At 37.6% G+C, this 23899-nt stretch overlaps 1 protein-coding gene and 1 long non-coding RNA gene across 8 annotated transcripts in view; one reads left to right on the forward strand and one right to left on the reverse strand.

Annotated features, from left to right (window-relative positions):
- The first annotated feature begins 273 nt into the window (after positions 1-273).
- On the forward strand, positions 274-15430 carry LOC108272610 (uncharacterized). 2 transcript variants are annotated; one of them, XR_001814099.3, is made up of 4 exons: positions 274-732; positions 7755-7846; positions 8533-8576; positions 11826-15430. It is a non-coding gene; the product is annotated as an uncharacterized LOC108272610 (long non-coding RNA). The 2 variants fall into 2 exon arrangements; XR_008397602.1 differs by having other exon boundaries at positions 8536-8576.
- The window catches only part of kdm6al (lysine (K)-specific demethylase 6A, like), a 202826-nt gene continuing 186770 nt past the window's right edge, over positions 7844-23899 (reverse strand). For 3 of the 6 annotated variants that reach the window (XM_053684636.1, XM_017481103.3, XM_017481102.3), the window contains 2 exons: positions 19606-19776; positions 18155-18765 (listed from right to left, as the gene is read on the reverse strand). In XM_053684636.1, coding sequence (XP_053540611.1) covers positions 18736-18765; positions 19606-19776 — 201 coding nt within the window. In that variant the 3' untranslated portion in view covers positions 18155-18735. Of the gene's footprint in view, positions 9041-18154; positions 18766-19605; positions 19777-23899 lie in introns of those variants that run through there. The other 3 variants (XR_001814098.3, XR_008397601.1, XM_047158979.2) reach the window with 3 other exon arrangements.

Below are 23899 nucleotides of genomic sequence, written 5' to 3' on the forward strand. Positions count from 1 at the left end.
AAAGGATTCTGTGGATGGCTTTCACTTTTAGGTTCTGATTGGAATCCTTTGAAAAGAAACCCCAGTGTTGGATTTTCCACCTTTAGTGATTGATCTAAAGGGACAAACCACCCCATAATGTACAGGAAGCTGATAATGTGATCTTTACTGTACTAAACACCCTGAGAAACTCAGTAAGACAGTTCTATAGTGGGTGTGACCTAAAGACAGTTGTACAGAGTTGTCAGCTGAAAACACCTGAATCAAACCAATAAATTCCCCCGAATACAATTCTGAATGCATAAATCCTGAACAAATTCGATTAAAGTACAGGCGATGCTAAGGTCGCTAACCTGAGGTCAGTAGTGGTGTAACGTCAACAATGCGAGACGAGACGAGATAGTTAAGGCACGGCCCCGAAACGCAGCTGGAATCTGGAAGCGTGAACAAGCAGCCGACATTACAGACTGACACATACCGTGTGCGCGCGACAGCAGCGTGAGCTCCATACGGCTGATAAAGGGGAACGGAGAGGGCGGCAAATGGCAAGCGAAAGGGGATGAGATCACTCACAAAAGTAGACTTTTGTAATCCGGTGGGCCGCGTAACGGCAGCGCGCGTGTACTTTAGTATTAAACCACCTCTTTGTCTTCTTTGTGTGGTTTTAGCAGAGCAGAAGTACAGCGAGGAGAGAGCTCGGAACAGTTGGCGCACAACCGGAGACAAGCCTGGGACGCCGTACATGCATTAAAGGTAGGCCAAGCTGCAATACCTTTTACTGTCTTTAACAGATTTATACAATCAGATCCTTTGAGCATTCCGTCTCCTCTGTCAAACATGTCGCTGAAACAGTAAACACCGGCATCTTGTGAAATACAGTCACTACACTCGCTGCAGTCGAGTTTATTTTATTTGTTTGTATACAGTTATTTACGATGTAAATTGATGAAGTGCGGAATGGCTTGGAGGAAGGGGGGCGGGGGTATTGGGGTTGTGTGTGTGTGTGTGTGTGTGTGTGTGTGTGTGTGTGTGTGGTCTTGCGCTTTTGGACTGTTCCCAGCTAGGTTAAGTCAAGGCACGCACCCGGTCCGTTTAGTAGTGTAATTGGTGAACTAAACTAAAATGAGGAACGAGAGAGTGATTTCACAACGAGCAGGGGTTTGTAGGGGTCTCCGTGGCTACCGAGAAGGGTGGTTTTCCCCTTTCCGGAGAGAGGAGGGAGCGAGGGAGGGAAGCGGAGGGGCCTTTGTGTTTTGGAACGCGGCCAGGCCTGGAGAGCCCGGACTGACTGAGAGCGGGAAAAAGAAAAGGGGGTTAAATATGTGGGAGAGAAAGAAAGACACACACACACACAGCACTATATGTAGTCTTTGGACACAAAGAAATATAAAAATCATATCTTTAAATCATATATAACTATCGACGAAAAGACAAGCAACTATATGACAATGGTTGAATCTAATCTAAAAAGGCCATTCTGTGTTGAAGGAATGCGAACACACACACACACACACACACACACACACACACACACACACACACACGATATAAAATGTAGAATATTCCAGCCAAATGTAAAGTATTATATCTTAACCAGCGTAGGCTTTATATAAAATTATCTTTTATATATGCTGAATAAATGTCACGTGACCAGGCTTCAAAACTCAAAATTTGTATATCTATGTCCTATTAAAAAAAAAAGATATTAAGATTTCTACATCATACAAAAATATGTATCTACTAAAATAATTACAGAATAATAAATATAAATATTTTACTGTTATTGGCTATTTACAATTTAACATTTTTTAGTTATGATGTCTCAACATATATGTAGCAGACCGAGGATGTGGGAATAGGCATGCTGGATTCCTGAAACTGTTTTTAAAAATATATAATATAGATAGTGCACGACACATGTATTTTGTTTAAAATTCCAGTACTGCCAATGTAAAACAGGACCACAAAATCATTTTTAGCATGTAGTGTATTGCTAGTTTATGTAAGAAGTATGCAGTGTAGATTACTAGACCAGTCATCCTTAATCTATCTAAAAGGTTGACCTGTTGTCAAATACAGTGTATACGTTTTTTTTGTTTGGTTGTTTTTTAAAAATATATAATTTGCAACGATATTCTTTAGAGACTCAAGTCTCAAGGATTATATATGCATACATCAGAAAATGCGTACATCAGAAAAGACATTAGAACCATACACACAGGTTAAGACCATAGAACATAAATGTTATATGTATGTTTTGCATGATATAAAAATCATGGGACAATTGGTGTATTTAATATAAATTATTTGTTTCTAGTTATGCTTTTCCATTGGCAACTTGACTAACACATTGAACATGTAAGTGTTTTTATTGTATCAACACTGTGAAAGTGGTTGCACTCCGCTACAAGACCGTTTGAGGTGTTTCATGTTGAAGGAGGAAGATCAAAATGCTATATATCTAAGTGAAAGCTCAGTGTTGAAGTAAATTTCATTTTTATCATGTCATTGTAGTCACTTTAGGATCAAAATGGTTCACTGTGAACAGTTTGTAAAGGACTTTGAGTAACTTCTATTACTCTCTGTGCATACAATTGATGGACAGGGCAATATTCTTTGCCAATAAAGTTCTGTTTAAAGATATTTCCTCTGCACAGTGACTCTTTTATATGTTTGTAAAATCACCGTTCAACATTACACGATATGCAATAATACAATATTAAAATAAAAGTTTTTTTTAAAAATCTAGAAAGCTAATGATCTCTTAAATGTCCAGAAGAGCACAACTTTTAGATTAATGCTGTCCATTTAAACATAGTCCATCTTCTTTAGTGTTAGAAGAGTTAATGAGTTTTCTGTTTGTAGGGCTGAATAAAGCTGGGCATGACAAACAGTGACTACGTTTACGTGGACAGCAGTAATCTAATTATTGACCTTAATCTGAGTAAGATAATAATGTGATTAAGGTGTTTACATGAGTGAGTCGCTTTTAGAATACTCCTGTCATGTTCCCGTTTTACATGTTATAGATCATAACATCATTAACAGCCCGCGTCATTACGTCACCGCGCCACGCCGTCCGACGTCCCTCCAGAATTTCACGCATACAGTTCGTCTTCGTTTTGGTACCGTATACAGTTTTGGGTGTTTTTATAAAAAATTTTTACGAATGCTTTAAGTGCAGTTAATTATTTGTCATGCTTTACGTGCTAATAGACGACTGCTTGAAGCCGTATAAACATCTGCTTGAAGCGGTGGGTGTGTCCCAAATCGCGTAGTTACCGTCTATATAGTAGCCGAGATACATGTATTTTTCCCCACTACAGGCCTATATTAGGAAAGTATGCGATTTGGGACACAGCCGAACTTTCTTGTTTGCCGTAAAACGTAAAACTGCCGTGTGTGATCGTGTCCTGTCGCAAAATGCGGTGAAAACTCCCATACGACGTTCATAATGTGATTAAGGTGTTTACATGTCACTACTACACGTCCATAATGCGACTAAAACAGGAGTACTCCACCTGTCTTAATTAGATTATTGCTTACTTCGATTATGACCTTAATTAGATTAAGGTAAGTAAAAATTGCTGTTTACATGGTAGTTTCTTAATTAGAGTATGGTCTTAATCGGATTAAGAGTGGATTATTGTTGTCCATGTAAACGCAGCTAGTGACTACATTTACATGGACAGCAGTAATCTAATTATTGACCTTACTCTGAATAAGACAGTATTGTGATTAAGGTGTTTACATGAGTCGCTTTTAGAATATTCCTTTAGTTCCCGTTTTACATGTTATAGAACATAGTTCGATTAACGGCACACGTCATTACGTCCCCACGCCACGCCACGCCATCTGACGTTCCTTCCCCGAATTTCACGTATCAACATACAGTTCGTCTTCGTTATGATACCGTATACAGTTTTGGGGGTTTTTATTTAAAATTATTATGAACACTTCAAGTGCGGTTAATTATTTGTCATGCTGTACGTGCAAATAGACGACTGCTTCAAGCCGTGGGCTGCATCCCAAACCACATACTTACCGTCTATTTAGTAGCCGAGATGCATGTATTTCGTCTACTACAGGCCTATAGTAGGTAAGTATGGGGTTTGGGATGCAGCTGTGCTCTCTTGTTTGCCGTAAAACGGTTGAGCACTGCCGTGTGTGATCGTGTCCTGTCGCAAAATGCGGTGAAAACTCCCACACGACATTAATAATGTGATTAAGGTGTTTACATGTCTGTAACGCATGTCGATAATGCGACTACAACAGGAGTACTCCACATGTCTTAATTTGGTTTGTGTTTACTTCGAGTATGACCTTAATCGGATTAAGGTAACTAATAATTGCTGTTTACATGGTAGCTTCTTAATCAGAATATTGGCTTAAGCGGGTTAATATCGGATTATTGTTGTCCACGTAAATGTACTGAGTATTATAATGCCCAATGAATGAGAACAAAATTTAGATTTTTCACCTCACAGATGCATCAGTACTACAGAAAATGTGTTCCACCTCTCAGATACATCAGTATGACAGAAAAAAAATTAACTATGAAAGATGAATTTTGATTCATCATGCTGTACTTTGAGAAAACAATTGAGTGGTAAAATCTTACTATCAGCAGGATAATGACCACAAACACATGTAAAGTTTTATAAATACTTTTTTATCAGGTGTCATAAGACTTTTGTTCAGTACTGTAAGTATGCTTATGTTTTCAACATTGAAACCAATTTCATTATTAAGAGCACAGTGTGTTTCTGTATATGTTACCTATTATGTGAAGTTGTAAATAAAGCCTAAGGATCATAACATTAATACCCGTTTCATCAGTACATTCTCTGGATTAGATCAGTCATACAGTGCATCCGGAAAGTATTCACAGCGCTTCACTTTTTCCTCATTTTGTTATGTTACAGCCTTATTCCAAAATGGATTAAATTCATTATTTTCCTCAAAATTCTACAAACAATACCCCATAATGACAATGTGAAATAAGTTTGTTTGAAATCTTTGCAAATTTATTAAAAATAAAAAACAGCCTTTGCCATGACACTCAAAATTGAGCTCAGGTGCATCCTGTTTCCAATGATCATCCTTGAGATGTTTCTACAACTTGATTGGAGTCCACCTGTGGTAAATTCAGTTGATTGGACATGATTTGGAAAGGCGCACACCTGTCTATATAAGGTCCCACAGTTAACAAGGCATATCAGAGCACAAAACAAGCCATGAAGTCCAAGGAACTGTCTGTAGACCTCCGAGACAGGATTGTATCGAGGCACAGATCTGGGGAAAGGTACAGAAACATTTCTGCAGCATTGAAGGTCCCAATGAGCACAGTGGCCTCCATCATCCGTAAATGGAAGAAGTTTGGAACCACCAGGACTCTTCCTAGAGCTGGCTGCCCGGCCAAACTGAGCGATCAGGGGAGAAGGGCCTTAGTCAGGGAGGTGACCAAAAACCCGATGGTCACTCTGACAAAGCTCCAGCATGTCTCTGTGGAGAAAGGAGAACCTTTCAGAAGAACAACCATCTCTGCAGCACTCCACCAATCAGGCCTGTATGGTTGAGTGGTCAGACAGAAGCCACTCCTCAGTAAAAGGCACATGACAGCCCGTATGGAGTTTGCCAAAAGGCACCTGAAGGACTCTCAGACCACGATGAAACAAAGATTGAACTCTTTGGCCTGAATGGCAAGCATCATGTCTGGAGGAAACCAGGCACCAGTCATCACCTGGCCAATATCATCCCTACAGTGAAGTGTGGTGGTGGCAGCATCATGCTGTGGGGATGTTTTTCAGTGGCAGGAACTGGGAGACTAGTCAGGATCGAGGGAAAGATTAATGCAGCAATGCACAGAGACATCCTTGATGAAAACCTGCTCCAGAGTGCTCTGGACCTCAGACTGGGGCGAAGGTTCATCTTCCAACAGGACAATGACCCTAAGCACACAGCCAGGATAACGAAGGAGTGGCTACAGGACAACTCTGTGAATGTCCTTGAGTGGCCCAGCCAGAGCCCAGACTTGAACCTGATTGAACATCTCTGGAGAGATCTGAAAATGGCTGTGCACCGATGCTCCCCATCCAACCTGATGGAGCTTGAGAGGTCCTGCAAAGAAGAATGGGAGGAACTGCCCAAAAATAGGTGTGCCAAGCTTGTAGCATCATACTCAAAAAGACTTGAGGCTGTAATTGGTGCCAAAGCTGCTTCAACAAAGTATTGAGCAAAGGCTGTGAATACTTATGTGCTTTTTTTGTTTTTTATTTTTAATAAATTTGCAAAGATTTCAAACTTCTTTCACGTTGTTGTTATGGGGTATTGTTTGTAGAATTTTGAGGAAAATTATGAATTTAATCCATTTTGGAATAAGGCTGTAACATAAAAAAATATGGAAAAAGTGAAGCGCTGTGAATACTTACCGGATGCCCTGTATATATTATCTGAATTCTTCTCTCAGTTCTACTTAATGTAAGTATTTTTTCCCTTCTCAGAGTTTCAGTTTTGGCATTTTCCTCCTCAATGAATGACCTACCCCTGACCCAGACATTCAGAGCAAAGTGACAACTCTCAGGATTATGGGGTTAGAATTGTTTTATATTTCCAGAAAAATAGATTACGATCCACAAATAAATGTAGCGAGCTTCACAAAATTTAAACAAATTAACAAATAAATAGAATGAGATCCAATATATGTTAGGATCGCGTCCTGTGCATTTGTGGATTGCTGCATGCATATGTGAGTTTTGAAACATTTCTAGCATCAAGAGTGCACACAAATCCACAAATAGGTGGACTCCGCCCACCGTCTACTCAAGCCAGTCTGATAATGGCCACATTGCACTGACCGATAGTAGCACGTTCTTGCTCCCATCAATCACGTTTTGTTTTACAATCACGGTGGGAACAGAGTCATACTACACCGAACTCGTACACTATTAAGGCTCTCTAATGTGGCCGATCAGGAGGACTCACGAGAGGAGAATGGTTCTAACATCAACATATTATAAAAATTTCATTTTATTTATTTGTGAATTTAATTCATTTTTGTGAAACTCCTAACATATATTTGTGGATCTCATTCTATTTATTTGTTAATTTGTTTAATTTTTGTGAAGCTCACTACATTTATTTGTGGATCGTAATCTACTTTTTTGGAAATATGAAACAATTATAACCCTATACAGGATGGGATGGAGCAAAATGAAGAAGACCTGCCCCTCCACACTTACTGCTCCCTCCTATCTTTTAAAAGGTCTAGTTCGGGAGCACGGGAGGAAATAAAGGGTACAGTGTACAGTAAAAATTATGAATCAGGCACACAGAGATTGAAAAAGTGTTATGGGAAATAATGAATAGGAGAAAGTGCTAAAAGAAGGACTCACAGAATTCTTGAGACAGTTCTACATGACCGTAGACTGTTCTGTAAGTACAGTATCACCTCTGTTTTGTCATGCATTTGCAATGTGACTTGTCATAGATATTTTGGTAACAGTTACCCTTCTTCAAGCAAAAGAGCTTGTATGTTCAATGTCACGTCACAACAGTGAGTCATGACACATTAAAAATATATTTGAGATGGCAAGTGAAAAGAGAGAAAATATAAGATTGTATGGTAGTGGGTGAAGGTAATGTGGGTGAAGGCCTACTTATGCCATACCTGGCTCTCCATTGGCCATTTGAAAGTGATTACTCCTTAATTCAGCATTGACACCCATCTTGTGTTTATCATAATGGTAGTGTACTCTTTCTCATTCTTCCCATAGCATGGTGATTGGTAAATTCCTGCACTGTTTAAAAGATTAAGACTATGGAACTGAGGTCACTGGAAACACAGGAAGAAGAGAAAACAGAGGGAGTAAGTAGAGAATTTAACTGGGGGATTGACTGAGGAGGGGTTATGAGCATGTATTGCATGACATCACAGTTGTTGTGCCACAGCCAAGTGAGGAACAGGTTTGTGGGTAGTGTGTTGGTGGGGGACAGTTTTTGTATAAGGAGAAAGTGAAAAGAGGAGAGGAAGACTGGGTAAAAACAAAAGGAGGCCAACATCCTCTACACATGCTCATCACTGATGCTATTTAATCTCTACTTTCCTTCATGGATAATAGGCAGGGCTACTAGTTTCTATTCTTATAGGTTTTAAAACTGATGGCCTTTTTAGGTCTGAACTTGGACTTCCATTTTATATCTTGGGGGTAACATTATTACATTACAAATTCTGCCTCTGTCATATTATTATGTTCATGTACTGAGGTGTATAAAAAGGTACTTTATTGAGGCACTTCTACAACAAGGTAATGCTGGATAATTAATTATGTCATTTGTATCTATTTGTGAGTGAGTGCTTCCATTCTATCAAATGAGAAGTTTTTTAACAATTGAAACTAGTAGCAACTATAACGAGTATAACTATATAATTGACACTTTTGTTAATATTAAAAGATTTCATTGAAATGGAACCTTTGTTTCAGCTAATATGCTTTTCATTATTAGTACAAATAACAAATTTCATTATCTGATTTATGCATCTCTGTGTCTCAGAAGATCTGATACCATTGCATGCTGTCCTTGTTCCTCATGAAATGGTGAGTATCTGCCAACCCACAGCACCAGCAGCTGTGTGAATGAGAGCACGAGAGAGATAAAGAAGGACAGAGGAAGGGAGTAAATGAGGCAAGCCATATGGGTGAAGGGTAAAGTTTGATTTTCTGAATGAACTATATTGGTTAGTCATGTAGGTCAACCTGTGTGTAGTGAAATGTGACACCTTGTTGTTGGTGTCAAGATATGATTTGTTTCTTATATGATCTTAAAGATTGTCAATAACTCATTCGTTCTAGATTTTCATTCATACTTTGAACACAAAGCTAAATTAGTCTACAAGGCCACCTGTCGTGTGCGTGTGTGTTGGAAGGTTAAGTGCTGACTTTACTCTCATTCGTCTCTGATGCACATCCAGTTTGACGTTCTTTACTGTCCTCTCGAATTTCTATAGTTTGGAGTTCAGAGGCATGTCACTTGGAGGTGGGCCAATTTGTAGAGCCTGAGCCTGGAGAGAGAAAATAGGGCAGTGGGGAGAGAAAAAGAGGAAAAATTTATGAGTAACATAAAAGTAAAGACAAGAGAGGGGTTTGTATGGACTGTGTGATCGAGGTAAGAATTCTCATTTATAAGGTATAGTGTCCACCACTAATATTGCCACCCTCGATAAATATGAGCAAAGAAGGCTGTGAAAAATTGTCTTTATTGTTTAACTTTTTGATTTTTTTTGTAAAAAAAAAATCACAAAAATACGCTGCTCTCATGGATATCAAACAATTGCAAACAAAACACAGGTTTATCAAAAAATATCTTCGTTAAATATAGGTGCAACAATTATTGGCACTCTTTTAGTCAATACTTTGTGCTACCTTCCTTTGCCAAGATAACAGCTCTGAGTCTTCTGTTGTAATGCCTGATGAGGTTGGGGAATACATGGCAAGGGATCTGAGAACATTTCTCCATACAGAATCTCTCCAAATGCTTCAAATTTCGAGGTCCACACTGGTGGACTCTCCTCTTCAGTTCACCCCACAGGTTTTCTATGGGGTTCAGGTCAGGGGACTGGGATGGCCATGACAGGACCTTGATTTTGTGGTCAGTAAACTATTTTTGTATTGATGTATGTTTTGGATCATTGTCCTGCTGGAAGATCCAACCATATCCCATTTTAAGCTTTCTGCCAGAGGCAGTCAGGTTTCCATTTAATATCTGTTGATATTTGATAGAGTCCATGATGCCATGTATCCTAACAAAATGTCCAGGTCCTCTGGCAGAAAAACAGCCCCAAAACATTAAAGATCCACAACCATATTAAACCGTGGACATGAGGTACTTTTCCATATGGCTACCTCTCTGTGTGCTCCAAAACCACCTCTGGTGTTTATTGCCAAAAAGCTCTATTTTGGTTTCATCTGACCATAGAACCCGATCCCATTTGAAGTTTCAGTAGTGTCTGGCAAACTGAACATGCTTGAGTTTGTTTTTGGATGAGATTAGAGGCTTTTTTCTTTACCCCTTACAAACAACTTGTGGTGATGTAGGTGACTTCGGATTGTAGTTTTGGAGATTTTCTGACCCCAAGACGCAACTAACTTCTGCAATTTTCCAGCTGTGATCCTTGGAGATTTTTTAGCCACTCGAAACATCCTCTTCAGTGCATTGAGACAATATAGACACACGTCCTCTTCCAGGTTGATTCATAACATTTCCAGTTGTCTGGAACTTCTTAATTATTGCCCTGCTTCCCCGGTGGAAATGGGCATTTTCAATGCTTGTGCTATTTTCTTATAGCCACTTCCCATTTTGTGAAGCTCAACACCCTTTTGGTGCACATCCCAGCTATATTCCTTTCACAAAAATATTCTAACAAATTAAGTAGAATTGCAAAACTACCTTAACATAGACACGTGACATATCAAAATGCTCGGCTCAATGAGGAGAATTGCAGTATGGGTTCTTGGCCTACAATAAAGCCTATAATACCGAGATATATATATATATATTGATATATATGTATATATCAAATTTGTTATGATTCAACAAACACAGGACATAAGCTATGTAGCTCCCCTAATGGTCTGCATGTGCTGCTGCATGTTGTTGTCGAATTGTGCACAGGCAAGCACCACTCATTTTCTGTAGAAAATGTAAAAATCTAGTTGCTGTTGTTTGTTGTTGTTATTATTGGTGCTTACTATGCAAAGTTGCCCAAAAATCGCACATGTTTGGCCCATAGATAAATAATGTGGAATAAAATTCGGACGTCGTTCGGTTGACATGCTCGTATCACATAGCCTCTCATACGTCTTAGGGAGTAGACCCGGCATATACAAATCTCATTTTGGAATTTTTACCAGAAACTTCCGGAAAAGGCCGTTATTCCAGCTCCATAGACAATAGTGGGAAATATTGGACCCCCCTCCCCACTAACACCAATGTCCAAGTGTTCGGCTTGGTCCAGAGAATCAGGAAGTCCCACTTGGGTATGGATCCCACATGTACGCTATGTGGAATTTCCCACTGGAATTCGCAATACACACTAATGTAAAATGAGTCTAGAGGAGCAGACATTCAAACAGAAACACTAGTTTAGATTTACTATCTCCATAGGAAATATTCTGCACCTAACTAGTTCCGCACCGTTTGACTTAGACACAGATCATACCTCAGATCGCTGGGAATTCTTGAGATATGTGTGCATGATTACGTTCCTCGCCATTCCCATGTATGTTTCATGTGAAATTCCCAACGGATATTCTTGATGAAATTTCCCCCATACACACTCATTCAGAAATCTATAGTAGGACCTAACAGGACATAAACTATCAACAAACAATCAGCACACTGAGGAGAATTGCATCATGGGGGATGACAATATCATCACCTCTGTGCGCAGAAATGCATTATGGGTATTTCAGTGACGTCACGTACATGTTAACCCCCCAAAAAGGTGAATCACATGACTACCACAACAAAGACATGTGACATTAAAACACTTGGCTCAATAAGGAGAATTGCGGTGGGGTATTGAGACTGCTATAAAGCCTATTATATTAAAATTTCGAGTTATAGACTCAATATAGCTACCAATTTAAACTCAGCAAAAAAGAAACATCCCTTTTTCAGAAGACTGTATTTTAAAGATAATATTGTACAAAAAGGGTTTAAACAATGTTTCTCATGCTTGTTCAATACAATAACTTGGGACACTATAGAGACCTTTCTACTGACTCTGAAAAACACCAGAAGAAAGATGCCTAGGGTGCCTGCTCACCTGTGTGTACTTGCCATAGGCCTGCTGCAGGGAGGCATGAGGACTGCAGATGTGGCAAGAGCAATAAACTGCAACGTCTGTAATGTAAGATGCCTAAGACAGTGTTACAGGGAGAAAGGAAGCACAGCTCATCGTCCTTGCAGTGGAAAATTACATGTAACCATGTCTCCCCAGAAGTGATTGAGAATTTGCAAATGCCTTGGTGGAAGAGTGGAGTAACATCGCACAGCAAGAACTGACAAATCTGGTGCAGTCCATGAAGATGAGATGCACTGTAAGTACTTAAAGCAGCTGGTGGCCACACCACATACTGACTGTTACTTTTGGTATTAACCCACCCCAGGGACTCATTCCATTTCTGTTCGTCAAATGTCTGTGAAACTTGTTCAGTTTCTGTCTCAGTTGTTGAATGTTTTTATGTTAATACAAATATTTACACATGTTAAGAAATTTGCTGGAAATAAAAGCAGTTGAATGTGAGAAGATGTTTCGTTTTTTGTTGAGTATATGTCAAATTATTCATGCTTCAACAAACATATACACACATGTAGCTCCCCCTATTGACCGGCATGTGCAGCTGAATGTCAGTGTTGAATATTACATGGGCAATCACCACTCACATTTCTTCAGAAAATGTAAAGTCTAGTTCTGCTTCTTCTTCTGAAGAAGAAGATAAATATTTGCATAGGGTTTATTTATACATTTATTAAATACATTTATTAAAACTCCACATTACCTTCACATTTCAATCTAATAACCATTTTAAACTCTTCATACCAGCTTTGTCAAGTCAACATCAAAGTTTGTCCTCAAACTTTACCTATCTAGTTATTTTTCCTCTTCTTCTGAGACAGTTCATTTCTGTATGCTACTCCCCTCATAGCTTTCAAGCTACAGCCAGCAAACTCTGTAGAGAACTTCAGTCTACTCTTAAGTTGCTATATCTTTTCCAATTGATCTGATTTACGGTTTTCCTGTTACGGAAGCTCAAAATGTCCAAATTTCTGATAGAATTCCATTCAAAATTTCTGACTGTTATAACTCCTTGTGCTTTCAAGCTACTTCCACCAAACCAGAAAAGTCCTTCAGGCCGTTGAGACTGATCATGCTCTATTTTCGGTAACTGCTCGGTTTTTGTGTAGTGGACAATCAAAAATACCCAAAACTCCTGTACACTTGCACTGACTTGAATGTTCAGAGCCTGGCTCGGAATGTTTAACATTTCAAACACCAGCTGTCAAATCTCTGCTTGAAACCCCTTTTCTCTCCCTCTCACCCTCTCACTTATGTACACATAACAGATACTCACTCCATCCATCTATCTATGTATCTATTCAACTCTACGCGTATTGGCACCCTATATGTATACTTTCAGACTTGACTGGATAGATAGATAGGTAGGGTGCCAATACTTGTAGAGTTGAATAGCTAGATAGTTCGTTTTGGCACCCTATCTATCCAGTGAACTCTACAAGTATTGGTACCCTATCTATCTAACTACAACTACTGGCACTCTGACTTTATCTATCTATCTATCTATCTATCTATCTATCTATCTAATCAACTCTACAAGTATTGGCATCCTGTGTGTCGGGCTGTCTCTCTAATCAACTCTATAAGTATTGGGACCCTATCTATTCAACTCTACAAATATTGGCACCCTATCTATCTAACTACAAGTATCAGCAACTTATCTATCTATCTGACGCTAGAAGTACTGGCACCCTATCTAGCTAATCAACTCTAAAAGCATTGTCTGTCTCTATCAACTCTACAGATATTGGCACCCTATCTATCTGTCTCTCTTTCTTTCTTAAAACTGTACATTGCCTTCACATTTCAAACTGATAACTATTTTAAACTTTCAGATTTGCTTTGTCTAGCCAACATCAAAGTTTTTCCTCAAACTGTGCATAGCTAGTTATAATTATTGTTCTTTCAGACAAATGTTTGGCACGCAACCTTTTGTGTTATGGACATGCTTTTGACTTTTAAGCGAACAGCCTAACAATGTTCGAACTGCGGACAAAAAAACTCTTGTGTTTTCAACCCATAGAGAATCAATGGGGAATAAAACACAGGTGTCACAGCTTGGACCTTGTTCGCCTGTCATGCTCTTGTCATATATCCTCTTGTAAATCTTAGGGACTAGACCTGGCTAAAATGCAATGTAGCTCCCCCTACTGACTGGCATATGTGGCTGCATGTCCGTGTTGAATTTTGCGCCATTCACATTTTCTTCAGAAAGTGTCGAATCTAGTTCTTCTTGTTCTAGACAAAATTCTGGCATTTTGAATCTGAATTACATGTCCAAGTGTTTAGCTTGGTCCAGAGAATCAGGAAATCCCATATGGGAATTGATTCCACATGCACGGTGCGTGGAATGTTCCATTGGGTTTCACAGTACACACAATTATGTTTAAAAAAAAAAACAATGAGCCTAGAGAAGCAAACAGAGATTCCATTTAGATCTCTATCGGAAATCGGTGAAAGCAGTGGTCACCTTGAAGACTATCCATGGTTACATCTGTGGCATAACAGATATAACTCCAGCACTGTCAGTACAGCATTCGAGTCCCCGATGCTTTATGGGATAATGACTTGCCATTGGTCTACATTGTATCGTAGTCAATATGCCATAACTCATTAGGGACTCGGAGTGCACTGGATTTCCACTCCTCCTGGATCGATCCTTTTGAATTTCATTCATCCACACATTTTCTTTGACTGGCACGCAGATGTAACCATTGTTAGCCTTGAAGACAACCTTCAACAAAAGAAACAAATTCACAAAATCTTCACCACCTACATTTTAAACACACAAACATGATATGTAACATTTTGTCATAATATTCTGACTTTATTCTCTAAATATTGCAACACTATTCTCATAATCTTATTGTTTTTGTTTTTAACAGTTGTCCTAAAACACTGTCATAAATGAGAGACAAGGTCTGTCTGAAAAATACACTTGAAAATCTTGGCTGAATAGTTATACATGATTGTTTTTCCTACATACACCAGATACCTCCATCACGCTGACTTCCTCAGCGTTGGGCCTTTTTTTTCCTTCTGATTCATAGAAAAAAAATTGAAGAGTCATGTGTTGTCATACAGCCAGTCAAATCACAGAAAAAGGTGATGCAGTAAAGCAGCAGTGGAAAAGGGGAACGCCACAACTTTCAGATAGATGACACAGTGCAGGAGACCGAAAAGGGGAGTGAGAAAGGCAGAGAGCAAGAGGGCAAGTGAGAGAAATGGTAGTGCATGAAATATCTCACTAGATGGTATTCCCTTAATTAGCAAAGTGATAACATTGTCCTGTTGTATGTCCTTACATTTCCTGTTTATCTAGTGCCCCCTATAAGCCAGTTGTAGAAAATGTTCAATAAAATGTTATGATGCGATTCTGTCCAAGAACCATTTTTCAAACCTGAGTGAAATGAGTCAGGTTAAAAAAAAATACACTAACTCATGTTTAACTTCCCACTACCTGAACCTAAGGCGAGCTTATGTGTCTGGTGGGTCTCCTTTTTCCATGTCACATCAGCCTACCACACTGATGATACAACTGCCCACCAACACAATATAGAGTATAAGCCTTTCTGTCATTTTTTTTTTTTTTTGCAGGAACGCACAACTAATCAGCATGCAACCTTACATGATCATTCATCATGATGTTATTGCAGCAGAACATTACATGTATTGCTATATGACAGAGCCAACCCACAAGAAAAAGGAATGCTGTAATAAATACTGTGAGTTCTATGAAAACAAAAAGAATCACAATATAATTTCTGATTTCAATCACAATTACAAGTTCTGAATAATAAACATGTCTTTAAGTACTCCATATAGTAAATAATAGACCATATGTTGGTTTAACTTCTTCACTGTTGTAACATCTAATCTCACATTCATATAAGATTACAGTTAGCAGGTTGTTCAGGAGCCCCTCAGTTGCTCAGTAATCAGTGTAGGTCCTGTCTACCTGTCAGCAGCTACATCTGGCTACTGGGTCTCTAATGGACTTCATTCATTAAATTAAATCTTCTGAGAAATGTAGTTTCTCCAAGACCCAAACACATGTTTCATAATCCTTTGAACAGCAGTAGCTTCCACCTGTCTCTTTGAATGATTTGAGTGATAAAGGAAGCATTATGTAAGAGAACTGTCTGTTAAATTGAATCATGTAGCATGGGGTTTATGGGATACTTGCATAGTACTAATACAACCCAAAGGTCAATGTTGCAAAGGCATCAGAGATGGTCTTGTACCTGGCATGCAGTGTAGATATCTGTGTTAGTGAACCTACAGCTACATTGTCTGCTGGGTTTCAGATCCATCTTTTAAGCATCTTGTGAAATCATGTTTGGTGCATGAGTACAGCTCAGAAATGTAAGTTACATCATTAACACATGTTGAAGTATTTAAATAAACTAATTTCTTTAACAGAGTTTCACTTATGTGATTTTGGTTTAAAAGTTAGCTACCTCATTGACTGGGCTTTCTAACTCACTCATGTTTAGCAAAAGAAAGTTTCTCTACAGGGGGTGTAAATAATACTCAATGGCCTTTGTGTGCTACTATATGTAATAATGTTTCAGTTACATAGCTCACCTTGTTACTTGATTGTTTATATGGATTGTGTAGCTGTAATCTGTTAATTTGATAGTTCTGATACACATGTGGTGATACCAAACTGCATGAATTAACGCAGTGTTCATTTAGAGACAAAGAACATGTGCTGCTGCATTAAAATATCTGGGAATGGATGGGGGGAAATGGAAAAAAAACTATAATAATGATTAATGAATAACAAAATAGGTAAATCAACCAATTCTGAAATTTCAGCTAGTATCTTTGAACTGAAAACTTAAACATGACAAGTAGAAGATTTCTGGTGTCATAGTGAAGCTGAGCACTGACCAACCAATGAAACTTATCCATAAAGCTGCAGATAGCATACAAGTGTATCTAAAAAAACTAAAAAAACAAACAGAATATTGTTCATTTTTGTCTGTAATTTAATTCAAAATGTGGAACTTTCATAATACTCTAATATTTTGATACTGGATTTTTTATTTCCATGAGCTGTAAGCCATAATGATCAAGAGTAAAACAAAAAAGGCTTGAAATATTTCACTTTGTGTAATGAATCTAGAATATATGAAAGTTCCATTTTTTGAATTAAATTACAGGGAAAAAAGGAACTTTTCCACGATATAATTTTTTTTTCAGATGCACCTGTATATCTGAATCAGACTTTCATATTTTCAATTCAACAGAAAAGGAGATTAGATGAACTGTGTTGTCCAAATATGAGTGTTATGTAGAAGAGACAATGATGAAAGGTGACTAACCACATAACAATATTGTTACGCAACTGAATGGATTCTTGACATCATAAAGTTAATAACTAACATGCACCACACCAAACAATGTCCTGTAGTGTGCCATTTTTGCACAGTACCAGAAAAGGAGCCAGCACTCATGTTTTTCATCTATTTTTGGATGCCAATAAATTTTCAATGCATGATTTTCAAATTTTGCAAAAATTTAGGGACCATGTGTGTAAACCATTATTACTGAAAAGCAGTCATGTAATACTGTCAATGTTCTAGCAAATGCACTCTGAATTATCGTCCTGTTCTTGACCAAACTAATAAATGTAAATATTACATTTACAATAAACATTATCAGGTATTATTTGATATGCCCAAAAGGAAATGGAAGACAAAGGCAAAAGCCGTAAAATATGACTTTGTAAACCATTAATATAACATGTGCATGGATATATTACAAACTTTTAATAACTCAATAAATTCAAACAATAAAACAATTTAATGGTTTCTGTACAATGCTTGCTAAGCAGGTTTATTTTTATATAGAAAATGCAGGAGTAGTGTTTAAATGACAAAACTCCTTCAAATTTAATGGCAGGTAATCTGGGAAAAAAATAACAGCATTCCATCAACAAATATCTTCAAGCAATAAATATGCATTTATAAATAGTGAAAATGTACATCAATATTAGAAACACGGGCACGCGTGTTTAGGAGGAGAGTCACAATTTAAACTTTATTCCTTAGTCTATGTGCAATCCATTTTCTTTGTGACTTGGCTGGTATCTTTTTTCTTCACTATTTTTCCTTTTTCTTACATAAGAAATAAAAACATTGACATATATATATATATATATATATATATATATATATATATATATATATAAATATATATATATATATATATAAAATGAGACTAATAAAACATAAAAGCAGTAAAAAAAATATATATATATATATATATATATATATATATATATATATATATATATATATATATATATATATATATATATATATGATCACCTAAATCTTCACATAATATTTTTTAGTGGTAAAATTGCTATTTCTCATACAAAAAGACCAGCTATGCTAGTGTGTAATGTAAGGGACACCCTTTTAGACACAAAGAATAAAGGATTGTGTATCAGCTCATTAACAAAGTACGAAAAGGAAAATGGGGGGGGGGGGGGGGGGGGGCGGATTTCTCAAGTCAGTAGTCTTGTGACTATGCCAGCTGTTCATACAATATATACAAAACATTTCCCCTGTGTTTTGTTTTAATTTCTCTGGAGAAGCAGAGCCGAGCCGTATAGGAGAGAGCCGTCCTGCGAGAAGTGCTTCCACTACTGCCCCCTGTAGGCCAACATGATGTGCTGCACTTTAACAACATGTTGCATAGACACACACAGCTGCTTCAGTGGGCAGCCCTGGGCGGTCACTATGGATACCGGCCATGCACCGCACAGCCTTGACTTTCCTGAATATCAGAAATGGTCCTTTTTTCCAGTTTTTTTTTTTTTTTTTTTTTTTTTTTTAAAGTTCCTGTAATGTGATATTGTTCACAACTACAGAGTCCTAATGTCAAGATGAAGATGAATGCAGGGGAGGAGCCTAAAAAACAGAAAAAGGTGTTATAGTGTTTTCCCTACTCCCCAAAATGGAAAAAGGGTCACTCAAAATCTACAGACCTGATCAAAAATGTAATTTTCTAGCTACACAAATGCATGAATATGTGTTGTGTATAGGGGTGATCAGCATTATCAATTTAAAATACTGAAATCTGCCTATAATGCAGTTGACAAAACTGCAAAGGCAAATAAAGCATTTGCACTGCACATTCAGAATGCTTTAAGGCTGGTTTATTGTTTATTTTGGCACTAAGTATCAGGTGAACAGCACAAAAAACAGCTCAAATGCAAAAAAAAAAAAAAAAAGAAAAGAAAGCAAAAAGCTGTCTTAGCTGCCACTGGACTGATCCATAGCACAGCACTTCTTGTTCACTTGTTTCACTTAAGCAGTTTACATGCCTGCTCAAAAAGTCTAAATTCCCTAGGTCATGCCTTATGTTTAAAAAAAATATTAGAGTAACTAGTTTAATTTAATTAAGACGAGTATTTCAGTACTCCTTTCACTTGCATTTCCATAAAAATGTGTCTACTAATATATATATATATATATATATATATATATATATATATATATATATATATATATATATATATATATATATATATATATATAAAAATTTTACCATCCGAACTTTGGAAAATATCAAGATGTAAACAGTTCATATATTTTCGCATAAATGTGAATGGTAAGCTAAACAGGACCTGGTCTCAAGAGTAAATTTCAGCCAATTAGAAAAACTAAATGCAGTATTATGTATTAAGTGCTATATTGTTCATTAAGTATTATGAAATATTAATATTAAGTATTATGAAGTGGACTTACTAATGAAAACTGGTCATAGACCTGCATGAGGTCCTCCATCCTGTACTGTTCTAGCACCACAAAACCATCCAGGTCATTGCTGCCTTTGCGTGCACAGTCCTGGCAGTGAACCACAAATGTCTTCCTGGAGTAGCTCTCACTCGTGACAAAGAGAAGATTGAAAACTTCAACCTAAAAATTTTCAGCTTTATTATTATTTCAGATCACAGTTGCACTGAATGAAAAGTTCAAAAACACGATAAATTAAAAACAATGCATAAATACAGCCACAAGAAGCAATCATCATCATCAAGCAGTCAGGGTCCAAGCACCTTCAGCAAATAACACCGCCAGATCTTGTCAAGTTATAAAGAAAAATAAAAAGTCCATAGATTAAAATACTTATCAGATTTTGTGATGATTGCTTGATATTAGTTGTATGAAATGTCTGCTGAAACCTGCTTGGCTGAAGACAGGCATGTTTTTTAAAGTAACCTAATTTTTTAAAAAAAAAAAAATTCAGTTATAGATTAGTAGAATGATGCAGCACACCAAATTTGAGCTCAATTGGACTTTTGGTTCCTGAGAAACAATCCGACATCGGTACCCAGGGGCGTCGCTAGGGCTAATCAGCCCCAAATTATTTAATTCTAGCCCTTAAGGCCTTTTGCCTGGAAAGTTTGGTGGAAATGTGATAGGAATTAATGTGATAGGAATTATTTGTTTAAACTTAGTATGGCGCTGTCGCTGTTTACAGTACAGGATACGGACTGTTAACATCTCTCACACTCGCTTTCTCACTCCTCCAAAGACCAGCATGACTTCAGTTAAAAAAAATGCAGTCAGTGCAGTACAGAGTGGACATTCCATTGAGAGGCAATGACGAGTCAAAAAAAGAATGAAACGAGATTTTGGTCTTTTTGGCAGAACACAAAGAAAGGTAACTTTTAGCTGTTCTGAAACTGTATCCAAACAGACATTACTGCGAGCGAGAACGAACACACACACGCTTGAAAATTTATAGCATTTTTTTACTACATTTCTGCGTAAATATGACCTAAGACATAATCAGATTTTCACAAAAGTCCTAAAAAGGAGATAAAGAGAACCCAATTAAACAAATGAGACAAAAATATTATACTTGGTCATTTATTTATTGAGGAAAATGATAAAATATTACATATCTGTGAGTGACAAAAGTATATTAACCTTTGCTTTCAGTATCTGGTGTTGTGTAGCAATAACTGCAACTAAGCATTTCTGCTAACTGTTGATCAGTCCTGCACATTGGCTTGGAGGAATTTTAGCCCATTCTTCAGTACAAAAAGGCTTCAACTCTGGGATGTTGGTGGGTTTCATCATATGAATTGCTTGCTTCAGGTCTTTCCACAACATTCCTATTGGGATTAAAGTCATAACTTTGACTTGGCCTATCCAAAACATTAACTTTATTCTTCTTTAACCATTCTGTGGTAGAACAACTTGTGTGCTTACGGTCATTGTCTTGCTGCATGAACCACTTTCTTTTGAGATTCAGATCCTGGACACATGTCCTGACATTTTCCTGTAGAATATGCTGGTATACTTCAGAATTCATTGTTCTATCAATGATGGCAAGTCGTCCCAGCTCAGATGCAGCAAAATGGGTCCAAACCATGATAAGGTTCTTATGCTGGCATGCATTGTCTTCCTTTCTCCAAACATAACGCTTCTCAAAATAGAACCAAAAATTCTATTTTGATCTCATCCATCCATGAAACATTTTTCCAATAGCCTTCTAGCTTGTCCATGTAATCTTTAGTAAAATGCAGATGGGCAGCAATCTCCTTTGTTCATGCCATGATACACTTCCACAAACATGTGTTGTGAAGATCAGACTCCAATAGATCCCTGTTCTTTAAATAAAACAGGGTGCTCACTCACATCTGATGGTCATCCCATTGATTGCAAACACCTGAAATTTCACATTCAAATTAACTGCTAATCCTACAGGTTCACATAGTTTTGTAACACAGAAATGTAATATTGGATCATTTTCCTCAATAAATAAATGATCAAGTATAATATTTTTGTTTAATTTAATTGGGTTCTCTTTGTATAAATTTAGGACTAATCTGATTATGTTTTAGGTCATATTTATGCAGATACATAGAAAACTCTAAAGGGTGGGTAAACTTTCAAGCACTACTGTATATGCGTAGATGCCTCATTGGCAACGTTTTCTGAATACTGCAATTCGTCGCCATTTGCCATATTGAACGGCCAAGATCTGCCAGTTAACGCATGAGTGAATTGACATGCAGTATACAACAGGATCAACAGTCTTTTCACAAGATTTAGTTTAACATTGACTGTTGCATCTACAGTATATTAAACAAATTTAATATAGCCTGATTGTTTTTCATGAAGGTGGTTGGACTAGTGACAACACTGGGTAAACATACATACACACAAACACAACAGCACACAGTGCTGTGAAAAAGTATTTGCCCCATTCTGATTTCTTCTGTTTTTGTGTATATCTCACACAATATTGTTTCAGAAATGAAAACAAAATCTAAGATAAAACAAAGGCAACCTGAGTAAACACAAAATACAGTTTTTAAATTATAGTGTTATTTATTAAAGGAAAAAAGTTGTCCAATACCAACTGGGCCTGTGTGAAAATGTATTTGCCCCCGTCGTTACTAATTCCACAAATCTATTAAACTTCATTCATAATTGGGTTCAGCTGGACTAGATGCAACCAGGCCTAATTACTGCAAGCCCTGTTCAATCAAATCAACACTTAAATAGAACTTTTTCAACAGCATAAAGTTGGTTAAAGGTCTTTCCCAGTTACACACCAAAATGGAAAGAAATTCCAGAAATGATGAGGAAGACGGTGATTGAAATACATCAGTCTAGGAAGGGTTAAAAAGCTATTTCAAAGGCTCTGGGACTCCAGAGATCCACAGTAACCATCTTCCCAGAACCTTCCCAGAAGTGGCCGACCTTCCAAAATTCCTCCAAGAGCACAGGACTACTCATCCAGCAAGTCACAAAAGAGCCAAGGACAACATGAAAAGACATACAGGCCTCTATTGCATCAATAAATATCACTGTTCATGACTCCAATATCAGAAAGATACTGGGCAAAAATGGCATCAATGCCAAAACACACCTTGATGATCCTCAAGCCTTTTGGGAGAATGCTCTGTGGACTGAGGAGTCGAAAGTGGAACTGTTTGGAACGCAGAGGTTCTGTTACTGTCGTATCTGCATCTGTCATAAACCAAACACCGAATTCCACAAAAAACATCATACCTATGGTCAAGCATGGTGGTGGAAGTGTGATGGTGTGGGGATGCTTTGCTGTTTCAGGGCCTGAGCAGCTTGCAATAATTGCGGGAAACATGAATTCTGCTCTCTACCAGAAAATCCTAGAATGTCCGGCCTTCAGTCCGTAAATTGTAACTCAAGTGCAACTGGATTATGCAGCAAGACAATGATCCAAAGGACAGGAGTAAATCCTAGTTCTAGAAGTAAGTAAAAACTGATCTCCAGTTATCGGAAGTGTCTGGTTGCAGTTATTGCTGCAAAAGATGGCACAACCAGATTTTAAGTTTAATGGGGCAACAATTAGATTTTCACATGGGTGATAGGTGTTGGGTAACTTCATTTTGCTTCAGTAAAATAAATAAATAAATAAATAAATAAATAAAAAAACTTGTGTCTACTCAGGTTGCCTTTATTTTATGTTGTACTTCGTTTGAATATGTAAAACTATTTAGTATGAGGCACACACAAAAACAAGATATACACAAAAACATAAGAGAGGCTGCTGTGTGTGAAAATCCCAGGAGACCAGCAGTTTCTGAAGTACTCAAACCAGTCCATCTGGCACCAACAACCATGCCACAATCAAAGTCACAGAGATCACAATTTTTCTTCCTGGAGCTCTTGACCTGTTTCTGCATGATTGTTTGCACTGCACTGCTGCCATGATTGTCTGATTAGTTAACTGCATGAATGTGCAGGTATTCCTAATAAAGTGCATGGTGAGTGTATATGCACCAAACCAAATTTCAGCTCAATAGAACTTATGGTTCATGCAAAAAAAGTTATTTGAACATAGCCACGCCCCAATGTATGGCTGTGCACCAACCTTTGCATATGAATACAATTTTCCTGTTTTGACCTCCCAGGTTTCAAGCAAAAAGTTGATGCTGTTTGAGGAGATTAGGCTCCGCCTCATAAGAATTGATTGTCATGTGATGGCGATAATGTTTACAAATGTCAACATGTTTTTGATCATGAGGTTTACTGAGATACT

Source organism: Ictalurus punctatus, chromosome 12 (genome assembly GCF_001660625.3).
Source record: "Ictalurus punctatus breed USDA103 chromosome 12, Coco_2.0, whole genome shotgun sequence".
NCBI classification, from domain to species: domain Eukaryota; kingdom Metazoa; phylum Chordata; class Actinopteri; order Siluriformes; family Ictaluridae; genus Ictalurus; species Ictalurus punctatus.